The sequence below is a fragment of the Fusarium flagelliforme genome, assembly GCF_020744385.1.
Source record: "Fusarium flagelliforme strain FIESC 12 MPI-CAGE-AA-0113 chromosome Unknown B0J16scaffold_1, whole genome shotgun sequence".
Taxonomy (NCBI): Eukaryota; Fungi; Ascomycota; class Sordariomycetes; order Hypocreales; family Nectriaceae; genus Fusarium; species Fusarium flagelliforme.
In genome coordinates this window covers 730,521-745,515 of record NW_025763503.1, presented here as the reverse complement: position 1 = coordinate 745,515, position 14,995 = coordinate 730,521, and the positions used below count along the sequence as shown (strand labels likewise).

At 49.6% G+C, this 14,995-nt stretch overlaps 4 protein-coding genes across 4 annotated transcripts; 2 read left to right on the top strand and 2 right to left on the bottom strand.

Annotated features, from left to right (window-relative positions):
- Positions 1-794: 794 nt before the first annotated feature.
- B0J16DRAFT_2588 (peptide methionine sulfoxide reductase MsrA) lies at positions 795-1,737 on the top strand. The gene is made up of 2 exons (XM_046123196.1): positions 795-1,163; positions 1,220-1,737. The coding sequence occupies exons 1-2, from the start codon at positions 893-895 to the stop codon at positions 1,567-1,569; spliced, it is 621 nt and encodes a 206-aa protein (XP_045988235.1). The 5' UTR covers positions 795-892; the 3' UTR covers positions 1,570-1,737.
- A 167-nt stretch (positions 1,738-1,904) lies between these two features.
- On the bottom strand, positions 1,905-6,596 carry B0J16DRAFT_259528 (uncharacterized protein; the record flags this gene model as incomplete). Its single annotated transcript, XM_046123212.1, has 3 exons — positions 1,905-2,391; positions 2,453-2,961; positions 3,675-6,596. 3 exons carry the CDS (start codon positions 6,594-6,596, stop codon positions 1,905-1,907), a joined length of 3,918 nt encoding a protein of 1,305 aa, XP_045988234.1.
- A 3,627-nt stretch (positions 6,597-10,223) lies between these two features.
- On the top strand, positions 10,224-12,544 carry B0J16DRAFT_390502 (uncharacterized protein; the record flags this gene model as incomplete). Its single annotated transcript, XM_046131890.1, has 5 exons — positions 10,224-10,545; positions 10,604-10,829; positions 11,045-11,303; positions 11,387-11,752; positions 11,804-12,544. The coding sequence occupies 5 exons, from the start codon at positions 10,224-10,226 to the stop codon at positions 12,389-12,391; spliced, it is 1,761 nt and encodes a 586-aa protein (XP_045988233.1). The 3' UTR covers positions 12,392-12,544.
- A 7-nt stretch (positions 12,545-12,551) lies between these two features.
- Positions 12,552-14,553, bottom strand: B0J16DRAFT_312944 (uncharacterized protein; the record flags this gene model as incomplete). Its single annotated transcript, XM_046125091.1, has 6 exons — positions 12,552-12,824; positions 12,888-13,142; positions 13,189-13,565; positions 13,630-13,655; positions 13,712-14,330; positions 14,382-14,553. The coding sequence occupies 6 exons, from the start codon at positions 14,551-14,553 to the stop codon at positions 12,552-12,554; spliced, it is 1,722 nt and encodes a 573-aa protein (XP_045988232.1).
- Between the last annotated feature and the right edge of the window lie 442 nt (positions 14,554-14,995).

Genomic DNA, 14,995 nt, shown 5'->3' with positions numbered 1-14,995 from the left:
GAGGTCGGCCGAATCGGGGGAACAAAGACGTTAAGCTCCGCATTGTAACGGCAACTTTCCGGGACTTTCTCCGGACGATTTAATGAAGTTGTAAAGTCTATTATTTGCTACGTTACTATGTTGGCCGTCCTTTTATATTCTAATGCTATTGATCTACATCTATCGGCTTGCTAGGGTTATGACTCTGGTGAAGCTACGATGTAACTACCGCAATCCTTGTTGTCCATCTCGGAGGATTTTTTGCAGCCGAGATGCAAATGCGGTGAGGTAATGCGTTAGGTACATATATGGAAGCGAGTAATGTCAATTCGCTTTGGTTCGTGAAATGGGTCATTGAAGATGCTGTACCTATATGTATCTGCGTATATGCGTTTCTCACTGGCGTATTCGAAGTTGATAGAACACACCAAAGAGAAAATAGATAACCCGCTTATTTGGTTAATTCTCCTTCCTTATTCTTACTAGCCAGGATGTATTTGAGAAATTGGTTGAATAATCAACACAGCCCCTGGCGTATTGATTCCATTCGTGTCATCCTGTAGCTGCGCAGCCTGCGTAATTGAGCCAGACATAACGAACACAGCCATAATCTCCCGCTGCTAATAAAACCGCGGGGCAAAAGACCCTTAAAGACTCCCGAAACGCCACGCCACCTTCCCAAAAGAGGAAATATAGCTCTCCTAATCCAATCGTCATCTGCGGCTTCGGTGACGTCCAGAATCCCCCCCGCTACAACCTTCCACACTTTCCCGTCCACTAACGTCCCCATTCTCTGGAGAGACGATTTGTCATTCATTGACCGCAAAAAAAGTTCAAATACAATCGCAGGTCCACTGTCAAGATAGCTTCATCTTGCGACTGAAACTACACAAAATTATTACCCCGCGCAAAAATGGCTTTCAACCTTCCTCCCTTCCTGGCGCGTCTCGCCCGCCCCTTCACGCAATCTACTCGTCTCTCCATCGCTCCCGACCAATCCGCCGCTTCAGTCATTCCCGAGGGCGCCCAGCGCTGCACCGTCGCTGCAGGTTGCTTCTGGGGTACTGAGCACCTTTACCGCAGACACTTTGCCGACAAGGGTCTTATCGACGCAAAGGTTGGCTACATCGGTGGTGATCTCGAGAACCCTAGCTACCGCGCCGTTTGCGGCGGCAAGACTGGCCGTACGTTTTAAGCTCCCAGTTTGTTTCTAACGGCAGAGTAACTAACGGCGAAACAGACGCTGAAGCCGCGCAAATCATCTTCGACCCTACAAAGGTCACGTACGCACAGCTCCTCGAGTTCTTCTACAAGACGCACGACCCCACGACGCTGAACCAGCAGGGCCCCGATACCGGCCCTCAGTACCGCTCCGCCATCTACTTCCATAACCCTGAGCAGGAGAAGATTGCGCGCGAGGTGACGGAAAAGGCCAACAAGCAGTGGTGGAAGGGCGGTATCGTGACTGAGATTGCGCCTGCCGGAAAGTGGTGGACTGCTGAGGAATACCACCAGCTTTACCTACACAACAACCCCGCTGGTTATGAGTGCCCTAGTCACTTCTTGAGACCATTCCCTCCTCTGGAGTAGGTCGCTTTGGGTGGAAAGTGGAGGGTTAGTGAAAGGATGGAATAGGTCGGGTCACAATGATATCAATGGGAGTGGAAAACATATGTAAAATGACATATGAATGCTAACAATTAACTTGTACATGAGAATCTTCACTTAAATTCAACATAGAAAATTTGATCAGTTTTTTTGTATTGGGGTTTCCTAATTATATGGAACTTCTCAAAGCCCACAAGCCAATTCGACCAAAACCAAAAGAGAGGAGTTCATTAACCTCTAACAACAAACAAATAATCCTTTTTGCTTAATAAGATAATACAAGTTGCTTTCTAGAGCTAGTTTATGGAAAAGCACGCTTACTTGCGGCGGTTCTGCTGCATCATAAGGATCTGCACCATGCGGATGAAGATGTTGAGGAAGTCAAGCTCAAGAGAGATAGACTCGTTGACGGGGTCACGGCGGATGACACCAGCCTGAGCGAGGCGGGCGTGGTGCAGGACCTTCTGGACGTCGTACAGAGTGAAACCACCGAAGACAGCGAGACCACCGTACAACCAGAGGCTCTCAGTGAAGGCGAGAGTTCGGACAGCGGTGGCGGGGATGACAAGAGGAGCGAGACCAGAAGCAGCGACGATGGCGGCACCAGCCAGGAGAGGACCACCGATGTAAAGGTACTTCTCCTGCTTAGCAGTTGCACCGACAACAGCGAGACCACCCATCATGGCGATGGTGTAGAGACCGGCACGGCCAAGGAGAGCGGGAGGGCAGAAGGCGAGGAGAGGGGCGACGAAGGCAGCCTGGGTGGCGTTGAAAGCGGTCCAGAGAGCGTACTTGGGGAGGTAGCTAGAAAGTCGTTAGTAAATTGCTTCAATTTCGTCATCGATTCTGTTTTTGAAATACTTACTTGTCAGGGCTGATAGATCGAGTTCCAATCATGGTAGCGAAGCTGAGAGCAAGACCACCAATACCAACAACCCAAGGGTTGGTAACCATAATTCGGTAAACGAAGCCAGTCTGAACCATTTGTCGAGCCGTCAATCCAATGATACCAATTCCGAGACCAGTGTGCAAGAAGGTGTTGTTCAAGTATTCGCGCTCGTAGACGGGCATGCCGCCATCCTCACGAGTCTCCCGGTTGAAGACAGCGTTGATGGCGACAAGAGTACCACCAAAGATGGCACCTCCAACCAAAAGTCGTCGGCTAGCAGACTGAGGCGTTGTTACGGCGGGAGCTTGCTGGTTGTAAGAACGGCGACCTGATCGCTGGAAGGCATTGCGGGTGGCGGGTGTGATGCGCGAAGAGAAGAAGTTGGCTGAGGGCTTGGCCTGGACGTGGAAGCTTCGGGCGGAGGCTGCATTGCGGAAAGCAGTCTTTGAGAGCTCAGGAAGCCTCTGCGCAAGACGCGCAGGGCCCTGGCGGACAGTGAGGGTAAATGACATCGTCGTTCGTTCTGTTGTCGATCGATAATGCAGGCGTTTACAAAGGAAAATGGTGAAGCGGGGACGGGGGACGCAGAGGATATAAGTTCCCGGCCAAAAGAAGCATGACGTTGGGTCGGCCAGTGGAGCTTACCAAATTCCGATATCACGTGGCTGGCGGTGGAATATTGTGGAAAGAACCGGCGCCTCACAGTGACTCAATCGAAGTGCTGGGTTTGGTCAGCGCTCGGCCGCTAAGGCTCTAAACTCCATGATCCGTCGGATTTACAGGAACGAAATTTGACGACATGCAGCAGACATAGTTACATCACGAGGTAACCCAGTATGGAATTCTAGTCTCTTCTGTCCATCAAATTGTCTTGTTGAGTATTATTAGATAGGTAGGCTGGCTTGCTTAGTAGTGGTAGATTGTCGGCTCCATCAGGGTATCAACCAAGTTAACATATCCTTCCATCTAATTCGCATCGCCTCATCTCGTAGATCCCATCAATTCTCCTTCTGCATATCTCAGTATGAAACTCAAACGTAATGATAAATGCTCCATGACTCTGACGCCGATGCTGTAATCAACAAATCCTATCCCTATGCACCCCTCAAGCAGCTATCATTTCCATAATCATATTATCCAATACGCCTTTCTTCCTTCATCTTAAACTTCCACGTCCTTTTTCAATGACGAAACTCACGGGTCGTCTTGCTCTCTTGGATCTGTAACCGAATGCCGATCGTGGCATAAAGTTCTGTGAAGTGAGCATAGCAACACTCATGGCTTTTGGTGCCGGAGCATCATCTTCTCCCTCTCCTGACGTAGAAATTTCACCTGATTCTGCAGGGCGTTGACCAACTCTAGCATCAAAGCCCCAGTTCGCCACACCACCAGCTCGAATCCAAGACTCGAGATTGCGGCATTGACTAACATCCATCCAATTGAGTCTTCCGCATCCATTCAAAACATTCTCAACGCCTCGGCCTGTAACACGTACGCAGCCACGGACACTCAAAGCCTCCAGATCATTCAAGTGAAGGGCCACGCTCTCCAAACTTCCGTCACTGACTGCACTTCCGCAAAACGCCAATCGCAATTCCTTCAATTTGGGCAATCGAAGAGCGACAACCTCTGTTGCCGTGTCGGAAAGCGCGCAGCAGAACGATAGATCCAAGTGGGTGAGGTTTTTGGCTGAATTCACCAGAGCAACGACTGCGTTGTCAGATAGATATGTGCAGTCTGCCAAGCACAGCCGTTGAAGTTTCTCGAATCGGAAAGGAGCCCATGATTGGAACCCTGCGTCCGTGATTGACGTACAGCGTGTAAGAGATAACGACTCGATACGGTTCGAGGCATGTGCTGCGAGATGGGCCATGGAACGATCCGTGATGTGCTTGCAGTAGGACAGATTAAGGCGTTTCAGCTTCGGGCATCCTACCACAGTTCCGGGTGGCAATACGTTTTGTGGTGCAGGCTTCTGTTGCTGCTGCTTGGTTCGCGAACGGGCAGTTGAGCTGGAAATCACAACTGACTTGTTAGGTGGCGGATCAGGTACAACCCAGCCAACAACACGGCCTAACAGGTTATCGCCAACTTTACGGCAGTTGCTCCAATCGACCTCTTCCAGTCCCTTGGCATTTTCACTCATCTCCAAAATCTGATTAGCTGAGACGTCCCAAACAGACTTCATCTTCCATTTCTTGACGTTCTTGCCGCAGTTACGCCATAGAGCGCCGAATCCTTCGTCGGTTATGTGGAAGCAATTGCTTATGTCAATGCAAAGAGCGCGAGTGCCAATGAACGGAGCGAGCACTTTGAGTATAACTTCATCAGAAACCTTGCGGTTGTAAATCGAGAGGTCCACGTCCTGGCAAACTTTAGGCGACGTCGTTAGAAGCTTACGCCAGTGGGTGCTGACAAGGCGCAGTCGGAAGATTTCTCCTATGTCCATATGCTTGAAGATGTAGATCAATATTTCATCTGATAATACCGGCTTGCTCATGGTGATGGGCCTTGTAGGCAGAGTAGTTCGAACTCGTTTGGCTGGAACGTCATCGTCAGATGGCGTCTCGGAGAATGCAAACTTGATAGGCGTAACCTCCGACAAACGAGATCTCGCGCCATTGGTATTGGAAGCGGAACTGTCTGTAGGAGGCACCGGGGGCGCTAGAGAATGGCGCCTTCGATTTCTGATGTTCTCCATATTGACGCTCAGGAATGGGTCAGGATCCTTGGGAGCTATGTTGCCGGTATCGTCTTTCGAAGGGGATCCTGGCTTAGAAGGTGTCGTAAATGTGAGATTGGGGAGTGATGCTCTTGTTGGCGTCGTAGGAGTTGTTGGATCAGATTTGTTGGCCTTTTCCCTGCCATCGGCATCAACCATGTCAACATCATCGTTCTGTTTATGGTATCTCGATTGTGCCGTTTCCTTGACCTGATTCAAGATATCTGAAGGGCAGCGCCTCCAGAACTCGTCAAGAACGTCTCCAGTGATCATGATGCACTCGACAGAGGTGATGGACCGCACAGTAGCTGTTCGGCCACGGGACAGACCCAAACTTGCAACTTCACCAAAGTATTGGCCTGCCTTTAATCGCGGCCGCTTCGGAATAGCCATAGCCTTGTTCTGAACATTGTTGTCGTAAACTGGTTCGTCATGAATCACCTCGGCTTCTCCACGGACGATGAAGAAGATTTCGTTGCCCGGCAAACCTTGACGGACAATATCTGTGAATGGAGTGTAGGTTTTGGGTTGAACACTGAGTCCCAGAAAATGAAGCATATCTGGAGGAAGCGTGGAGAAGAGCGGTAACTCCTTGAGTGTTGTTCGAATGTTAATCTGACCACTTCCAATGGCGCTGCCTGCTGTTGGGTCCTCCATGATACCCGGGCTTGGGGATTTCCTCTTCTTGTTGTTGACCACGGTACCATCTTTGATAATGCCCCTTTCTCCAGTGGAAACCTCGCCAGGCACTGCCTCCCGGGCGGTGAAATCCCCTTGAGGTGACTTGGTCAACCTGCCGCCCTCTTGTCGTTTCTTCTTTAGGAGGTTTAGGCGTTCTTGTGCTTCTTCTCGAATTGCTTTCTCCATATCCGGAAACTTGGGTATCACGGCATGCAGGTCCTCTTTCTTCAAAACCAGCAGGAGACATTTCGTGCGTGCAACAATAGTGGCTGTGCGTGGCATCTGCATCAAGACACCGATCTCACCAAAGAACGATCCGGGGTTCAGCTCAGCATAAACCGCTTCCCCGTCCCGCGACGTCACAGCGACAACACCTCGCACCAACCAGTACATTGCCTTGGCCTCATCTCCTTCAGTCACGATATGATCGTTGGGACTCTGAATCTGAGGCTTCAGGTGGTTTCCAATGGCGACCAAAAACTCCTCAGGAGCAGACATGAAAAGAGGAAACGATCTGATTCGGTCGACCAAATCTAATGGCATGTCTCGAATAAGCGATGCTGTGAGCGGCGAGGGCCGCACTGGCCGCGTAGGGTTTGTCTCGACATTGAAAGACCGAATTAAGGAAACAGAGTCGGACGACCCTGCTGCAGCCGCAGCGTTCTGATGATGAGCCAGCGCCCTATACGGCGATCCGGAGCTTCGACCCCGCCTCATTGTTGCAGGCATAACAAAGAATGTAGCCAGGAGTCAGCGCAATTGTAGCGACGATGACAACTACCCTCCGTCCAGCAAGCTCGCGGGCCGCTGCTGCAGCCGCCGGGGATAAAATTCCTTATCGTTCGTTTACTGTTGACTGTGGATGTAGTTGAAAACTTATGAGTCGCAAATATCGACTGGAACTTGGGCGGTCGAGCAGGACACGGTCATGCTCTGGTGTGACGTCTCGTAAGCGACCGTTGATGGAAACAGAGTAATCAAATTTGTACAATCGTTTTACCGACTCAAGATACGAGATTTGAGGCACAAGAGGTTTGTATAGTCGTCCTGGATCGATATGTAGGTCCTGCAAAAGGCGGAAAATGCAAATCCTATAGTCACAAGCTCAATGGAGAGCTGACAAGTCACACAGAGATCCAAGGCGGCGGTTTCGAATCTTCCGTAACACGAGAGCAAGGAGCGAGCTGTTGCAGGTGCGAGTGTAGAAATTTGAGCGTCAAGGGTGATCGCGTGGATGTAGGCTTTGAAAGCTGTGAGCGATGACGGCAACACGGACAAAGGCTGGAGTCTGATGTAGAGAGACCTACCAAAGCTTGAACGTGCCAAGAAACGAAGTGTATCTGATAGTCTCTAGCAGAGGATTGTAAAGAAGAAAGCAAGTGGGGAGCTGTCAAGAAGCAACAGGGAAGCTATTGCGAGGGTGGCAATTGGCACAATGCACAGCTCGAAGAGGAAATCAGTTGTAGGAGGTCAAGAACCATGAAGATAGGATAGTCCGCATGGGAAAAGATGGATTCCAGTCCCTGAGGAGCCCAAGCAGCGTAGTCTGGCCGCCACAGGAATAGCCCACCCACAGCACTGAGGGCCCCTCAGCATTGGATCTCATACGGTCTCACACGCCCACCGCCCACTCACACGCTTAAGGCGAGCTCTGTGTGGGGTATTGATTCTAGGTGGACGGGCGGGCAGTGCCGTCGCACACGGTGAAGAGCGTGTAAGAAACGGTCAAAGTCGCAAGGGGCCCTGGAGAAGGACGCATTGGGTGGAGTATTTGAGCAAGCCAAAGCAAGCAAGCATCGGCAATGCAAGCAATTCGACGGGATTTGGACGCCCGGAGAAAGTGCCAACGGGCTGCCGAAAAACACCAGAATCGGGTTCTGAGATAATGACGGATTACTGATGAACCAAATGAGATGCGATGCCTGCGTAGTGGTGCCGGTACCTTGGCACATGCGTATGTAGCTTAGATAGCTTCAGTACCTAAGTTTAGTGGCTTGCTGGTTGCCACGCAGGGCATGAGAAAGTGAAACAGAAGTGCTACTGGCGGCCAGGTCAGTGCGTGCGGACTTGTATTGACGCTTTGGCGCTTCGACGGATGCTTCGATAAAGCTTCAGTGGAAGGATGTGCTGTTCGTCATGGAATCACTGTAGCTTAACCCTTTCAAGGACCCTGGCTCTGGCAACGTCCTTCTCATCCTCACTAGCGGACGGCACCAAGCGCAGATGACCGAGCGCGCACAGGGCGCCTAATGGTTCTTTGCGTCGGTCTCTGGCAGGGGTAGAAACAATCTGACCCTAAGAGGTCTGATGTTACGGAAGCGACCCGATAGCTTCTCTGCGCCGTCGTAAACCCCATTCACACGGAGCTCCAGCTGAACACACATTGTTGGGTTAAAAGGACCATGTAATTAAAAACGTGAATTCAATCGCCAGTGGCTGACGGTGAGCCGTGTTTCTTTAGGGTTAGTAGCGGTCGTTGTCTGCCGTCATCATTTTCCTCCCCCTCCGCTACGTCGATCCTGATCTTCGGATCCGTGCAGCCAGCCTCCAGCCTACCGGGAAAGGGGTCATCGGTCAGAAGACCTCTTTTCATTCGTCTTTGTCGCAGGATATCCGTTTGGATATGCTTTGCCTCGGCAAACTGCGATTAGGGAAGACCGTTGGAGAAGCTCTCGAGAGTTTCGATATCCGTTGTAGCACCGTTTTGTTTCTCTCTGCCTTGTCCTATGGAGACGGATAGGTGAATTTTGTTTGCACTTTGCGAAGTTACCGCAGTAGGCAGAGGCACCTGCGCAGGTACATAAGCGAAGTACCGTTCTGGAGGTAAAGTTAGCTCGTGCCTCTAGCGGTAGCTGTGGCTGGAAATAAGTTCATCGGCGGATAGATTGCAGCATTGTTCGCGTTTATGTCAATGCTAATACCAGATGAGGCATGTTGTCGGAGAGATCCTGGTCTTGGATGCTTTGGATAAATAGAATGTTCGGCGGAATCCTTTTTGTGAAACGTTTCGTCATATTGTTTCATCTGGGCGGGTTTATCGCAGGCGTATGCACCTTCCTAAGTTAAATCACCTACACCCTGGGTGGGAAGGAAGGTACAGCCAGCCCACGCGCAAATATGCAGGTGCGTTTCAATTGCCCGCGGTGAGAAAACTGCAGCCCTGTCAGACATCTAGATTGCGTCAATTGATTTATTAAATGACCGTCATAATGGCGCAAACAACCAATTTTTTCAGGGTGAGACACAATGGATGCCTGCCCTGTACTGTACCTTTTCTAGCTTCTCAACTCTGATTTTTCTAGAAGGTCGCACTGAGCAAGGGCCAGCGGTCAAGCAACGCCATGACCATCTAGCCCTGGTCATAGAAACTCGCTAGAAGAACGCACGACAGATTGGATTGCTTCCTAAAACGGCTTGTTGTCTCTTCCTAGGTCCTTTCATGTGCATCTTCAGGTCACCACAATCAATGTACGAGTCCCAAATCAGTTCTCCGTAGAGTACATTACAGTACAAGCGAGTTCCCGAATCGACTGGTCATGTTCGTGACGTTCCATATCCAGGGACTGATAGCCATTCAATAAGCACGCCCAGCATTCACGAATCGTACCTTGCATCTATAGTCTCTAAAATGGTCCAATCTCTGCCAACAGTTGGGTCGCGTCTGTCTGAGATCACGATGGTATTTGCGGTGTGTTCTTGAGAAATGGGTAAGCCATTCGTAACAATATAGTTAGGTTAGACTGTGTCAGCTGTGATAGATGAGATCCATAATGATCGCAGTAGCTGAAGCACTGACTCAGTCGCTGTGTTCTACTACGCGCCAACCGCAAGACGCCGTCTTTCGGCCTTGGCCCGTCCACGATCACTTATTATAATATTTAACCAAAACTCTCATCCTTTTTGGTAAACTACTTTTTGATAAAGTCAAAATAAGGTCGATATATGGAGAAGTGTGATGCTGTTGGGGCTAGAATAACAGGCGAGATTCTACAAGGTGGAGCACGAATCGTGCTGAATTTATCACTGGCAATCGCGTGTACCTTGCAGCATGTTCCGTTCGTGAACGACTGGTAATTCTTCCAGCCTCTACGGAGTCCAATATTTGAATCTTTTGTTTCGCCCAACCAGCGTGCCGATGGCTGTACCGGTATGTAAAGATGGCAGCCACCGCACAGAGCCACATGACGTAGCATGAAGAGCCCCTTGCAGCATAGTCGTGCTCTCTTGTTCAACTGCCTGAACTTTGTCTTCTTGGTCCATCGTTTCCCCGCAATCTGTTGCGTATTAACTTGACTTACAAGGCCCAGAATCAACGGGCCAAACAGACTGCTATCTGCGAGCGAGATGGACGTTCGAGATCCCATCGACTCAGGGGATGAGTGGGAGGATCAGAATGAAGAGGACTCTTGGGATGATTCTGATTCTGATTCTGATGCCGATGACGATGAAGATGATGTCAAGTATATTGACGTTTATGAGAGGTTTCAGCAGATGGAAAATGAGAGCTCTGGGGAAGCATTGGAGCGGATACGGTCTGCGAATCAGGAGAAGGAGATGGAAAAGATGGAAAAGGAGCGGATGCTTGCGGAGGACAGGAGGCATATCCAGATTCAGGATGTATGCGGCCTCTGTTCTCAGGATATTATAGAAGACGGGATCATCGCATGTAAGGATGCAATACCCCTTTCATCAGCATATATTCCGTTACTCATGGATGGCTACAGTGATCAATTATCATAAAAGCCCACATGGGACTCGCCCTGAATATTGCTCGAAAATGTTCTTCTTTCCCTCGAGGCCCAAAACTATTCGAGGCAAGGATAAGTACCCAAGATGCAACAAACTAAGATGCAAGGTTTGTGCCACGTCCCCAGAGTCTGTAGTGGTGCATGAAGACTGCTATCGTCTGTTTTTGCAAGCATATCCAGAAAAGCCGGCATTGGAGCATCTGTAGGTTGCTACAGCCTGGAGAATCCCGTGGACACACACGCCGGGGGACCAAAAAGTGCAGCTTGGTCTTGTCGACGCGTCGTTGGCATCGGTGTCTGCCTCTAGAGCCAAGGCTATAGGCTTGCCAGAGCTAGAATCACTTCCGCATGTGGTTCTCCAGTTAATCAAGTCCTACTCGTCTGATCATATATTCTGGCGCTATTCATCTATCAAAGCTCAAGCGGAGGAGATGTCGAGCTTGACAAGAGCACTCCCAATTGTGACAACACGACCTGCAAACTCTGCACCATCACGAGTTGGCATCGCGGAAAGAAGCTAGAGACCAACGAAAATGGACCAAAGCCTGGTGTGTTCCGAATAACCGTTGATGACTATGGCTTGCTCGATATAGAGAGACTCGCAGAGCAACCCAAGTACAGGAATGGCGGGTCCAGCTCTATCCATGCATATAGCTTCATTGGCTTCAATGAAGCTGTACATACTAAGTTCACTTCAAAGTAGGTCCAGCTCTACACTGGTAAGATGGACGAACAGAACTAATGCTTTATTAAATTTAGTTTGGACGCGCGCGTATCGAGCTACCTACCGTGATTCAAAGTATCTATCCATTCTGGGACACGCCAGAGCCTCATATAAAGGACTTGGATGTGTTGCTTCGAAGGAATAAAACAGTTGGTGCTCATCTGCATACTGTAGATCTTCGCAACATCACGGGCGTCACTTTCTTTTACCATAAGGGTGACCTGATGGCAATTCATGCCCACACGGCCACAGAACCAACAGCGGTATCGACATTCCAGCGCTTGTGGCGGGTAGACTACAAGAATCTGTTATGGTCTTATCTCCCACTACCAGCTGGCGATCGCATCCTGCGATTTGGGTTGCGGTCCGATGTGCCTCCCATTCAGGTGCCATCGTTACTGGTGAGCATGAGTTCAGCAAATACCTTAATTCGATACTGATCCTTGTTTTAGATAACCACCAAATTATCCGGCAATCTCTATATTGGTCCGGATGTACCCGGGGAGAAACGCTTTTCTCAGAAAGTGCCCACTATGTTGATTCATAATCTTCCTAGAAAGGGTGGGATTGTGAACGTGGCCGTCGTTGGAGAAAAGCTGCGCGAGACACTACCAAAACCTAGGTTCCCTTTCCGTCCTGTGGCACCTCAACATGTCGAACTGGATCTCTCCATTAACAGCATGACATTGAGAGATGCAAAACACATCACTGTCTTCAATGATGTAGCAACAGGATACTTCAAAGGGATTCTTCTAGAGTACGAGGATGGGTCCCAGAGGGCTTGTGGGCAATGCAGGATGGGTGTTGACCCTGTCAAGGAGTATGTCAGGCCGGCGTTTATCTGCATGCGCGAAGTGGCAGGGACCAGACGACGCTTTAATATCCCCCATTACGAACTTGAATGCAATATGGGGAAACATAAGCACGGCAATGGTCGTGGTTCTAAGGGTTGGAAATGTTCGGATGCTCGGACAATGTCCATCACAGTTAGTTGTGATGACGAGGTGTCTGAACCTTGGATTTACTTCTCGGAGCCTTAAGAGGACGATGATGAGGAGGACGATGACGATAACTATTATTAAGATTGTCTGCTTGAGTTTGGCCTATCCTATCCTTTAATTATACTATCCTGTCAAAAGACTCGGAATCATGAGCTGCATTGATGCCCACATAAGGATAGTCTAGAATGTACGAACTGGATCATGTTCTTCTGTCTACTTCCAAGGAAGTTCCCCGAGAATTCCAAACGTATTTGATCGTCCCCTGCATCGGGAAGCAGTTCCAATGTTGGCTATGGTCATGTGTATCACCTTCCGTTGTGCATACGACATGATACCTCTCAAATTCGGGCAGTTTATCCCAATTCGGATGAATAGAACTGGCATAGCAGAAGTTGACAGGATTACGATACGTGGTGAAAGGGTCGATTCCGATCCGGCATAGCCCCACGGCTCTCTGGGCGCCGTTCTCATACTATAAGACGATACCCTTACACAACGTGAATTGGTTTGCAGAGGAGAACACATCTATGCGCACTGCGCCATCTAGTGGTGCATGTGCTTTGATGACGTCTCTGGGAGTCCAGACACCAGGGAAGTGGTTCAACACAGGCATGGGGTTCCCAAGTTGAGCATTCGGATCAGGTTCACCCACTGCCCCGAATGCAACGCACCCAAGGGCATTCGATACGGTATACACAAGAATATGGGGAGTAAACTCAAACAACTGGTCTTTTTTGATAGTACCTTGCCAATGCCCGAGTATGAAGTCGTCAAGAAGCTTGGTTCGAATCTATCATCATCAGTTAACGTCTGTGATTTGATCTTATATGACTTACTATCACAGTAGGCTCCCGGAACATAAGCCAATCCGCGGTCGATAATTGGTTAGACTCTCGTACAGCGAATTCAAGGATTCGATCGTTCGGAGAGATGGGTACATATGCCCAGACAAGTTTTTCTTGAACAGTTGCAGGGAGACGTCGATATGTTTCAAGTGCTGTTGGCGAACTGGCCGTGTGTGAATGGATGCGAAGAATTGAGCGGTTCTGATAGAAGAACGTGAGGCCGGTAGTGTTGCGCAGGTCGACCGTACGAAACCTTGGATCCAAAGAGCGTGCTGTTCTGGGTGTCAACGATAGTTCCTTGACTGGCGGCGTTGGGGTATCCCATATTTGTGGAAAATCAGGCCCTTCTGAATCGAAAGACAGGCGCGCTAAGCCAAGCTATAAAAGCATTAGAGATCCCAATAATCGTTGAAACGGAGCAATGATGCATACCTTGAATTGGAGACGTCACTGCTTTGCTTGATCCGGATCAACGAAGACATAAGCACGAGTTTCGGATCGCCACGGGTCGTACTGTGGCCAGTCAGAGAGGCTCTCGATTTTGCGAACACCATGGCGGTCTAATGTAAGTTTGGTGATCTTGGACTCAGAGGCACTCTCCATCCTTGCAGGTGGCTGCCCTCGTTCCCAGGCTTCGATCTCGTCTAGCTTGTCAACCTGGCAATGCGTACCGTCACCTTGATTAGCGGCCATTGACATCCTCTCTGCAAGGTTATTGATATCTGAGTAGTCCCAGAGCTTACTCCTTAAGCTTTCTGCTCTGATTTCCCGAAGGATTGTTGGAGGCAACAAAGCCAGCTTTGGCATGCCCAGCGCAGTCGCTACTGAGGGCCTAATCCATGGCAGGTCATGATCCTCGAAATCGATTTCGTGCACCGCGTTCGCGCGAGGACGCCATGGGTATCTCCATGCTACCGAAGTCCAGAGGCTCTCAAGGGCGTTGGGTTGACCGTGGCAGCGCAAGAACAGGTGATAACACTCCGCATGAAATGCCACGGTTTCATTCATGCTGGTGTATTCTTTTCTATGTCGGTGCCCAAGCCACCGCTTTGGATACTGGCTTCTGATGTGAACGAGATACCGGTTTATCTTGGAGTGATAAACCGGGAGAGTAGAGTCGTCGTTACCAAGCACTATAGCAGTAGGTTAGCAAAACAGGTAGGCAGCCGGGTTGTTCTACGTACTTGCGATAATTTTATCATCCTCGCATATGGCTTTCAGACAAAGACCACACTTGGGAGGGAGATAAATGTACCCAAAATCACCATATTCATCTCCATCTTCGTCTCTATCGCCGGCACTTACAGGACCGTCTGGGGGGGTGCCGATAGAAACCCAGTCTCTAAGTTCTGACATGATGTAGCTCGTGGCAGCAGTAGTCTGGCCCGCAATGAGCCTGGAATATCGTTGTTAGAAGAAAGTGATGATGAAGAAGACGAAGAGTCCGAGGAGGGAAGAGAGGAGGATGAGTGTTTGGCATAGAGGCGCCTCTGTATATCTATCACACGGCTTGATGTATGTTAAGAGCGAGTGAGTGAAGTTCACCCAATATATGGGATCAGGGGAAGTGACTTGGAGGCTGTTGTGACCTACGTCCGATTGAGAAATCCTAAGCAAGCAGAGTCCTCAAAGAAGGACAAACTCAGCTCAATTTCGACAATGGTAACGGAGTAGTACAATCAAAGGGTACATAGGACAGGCAGACAAATCGCGTAGTCACTTTAAGTGTATCTCTTTGATGGTCCGGCTGTGCACATCTCGTAACTCCATCATCGTAATCATAAGTAGGTATTTACGT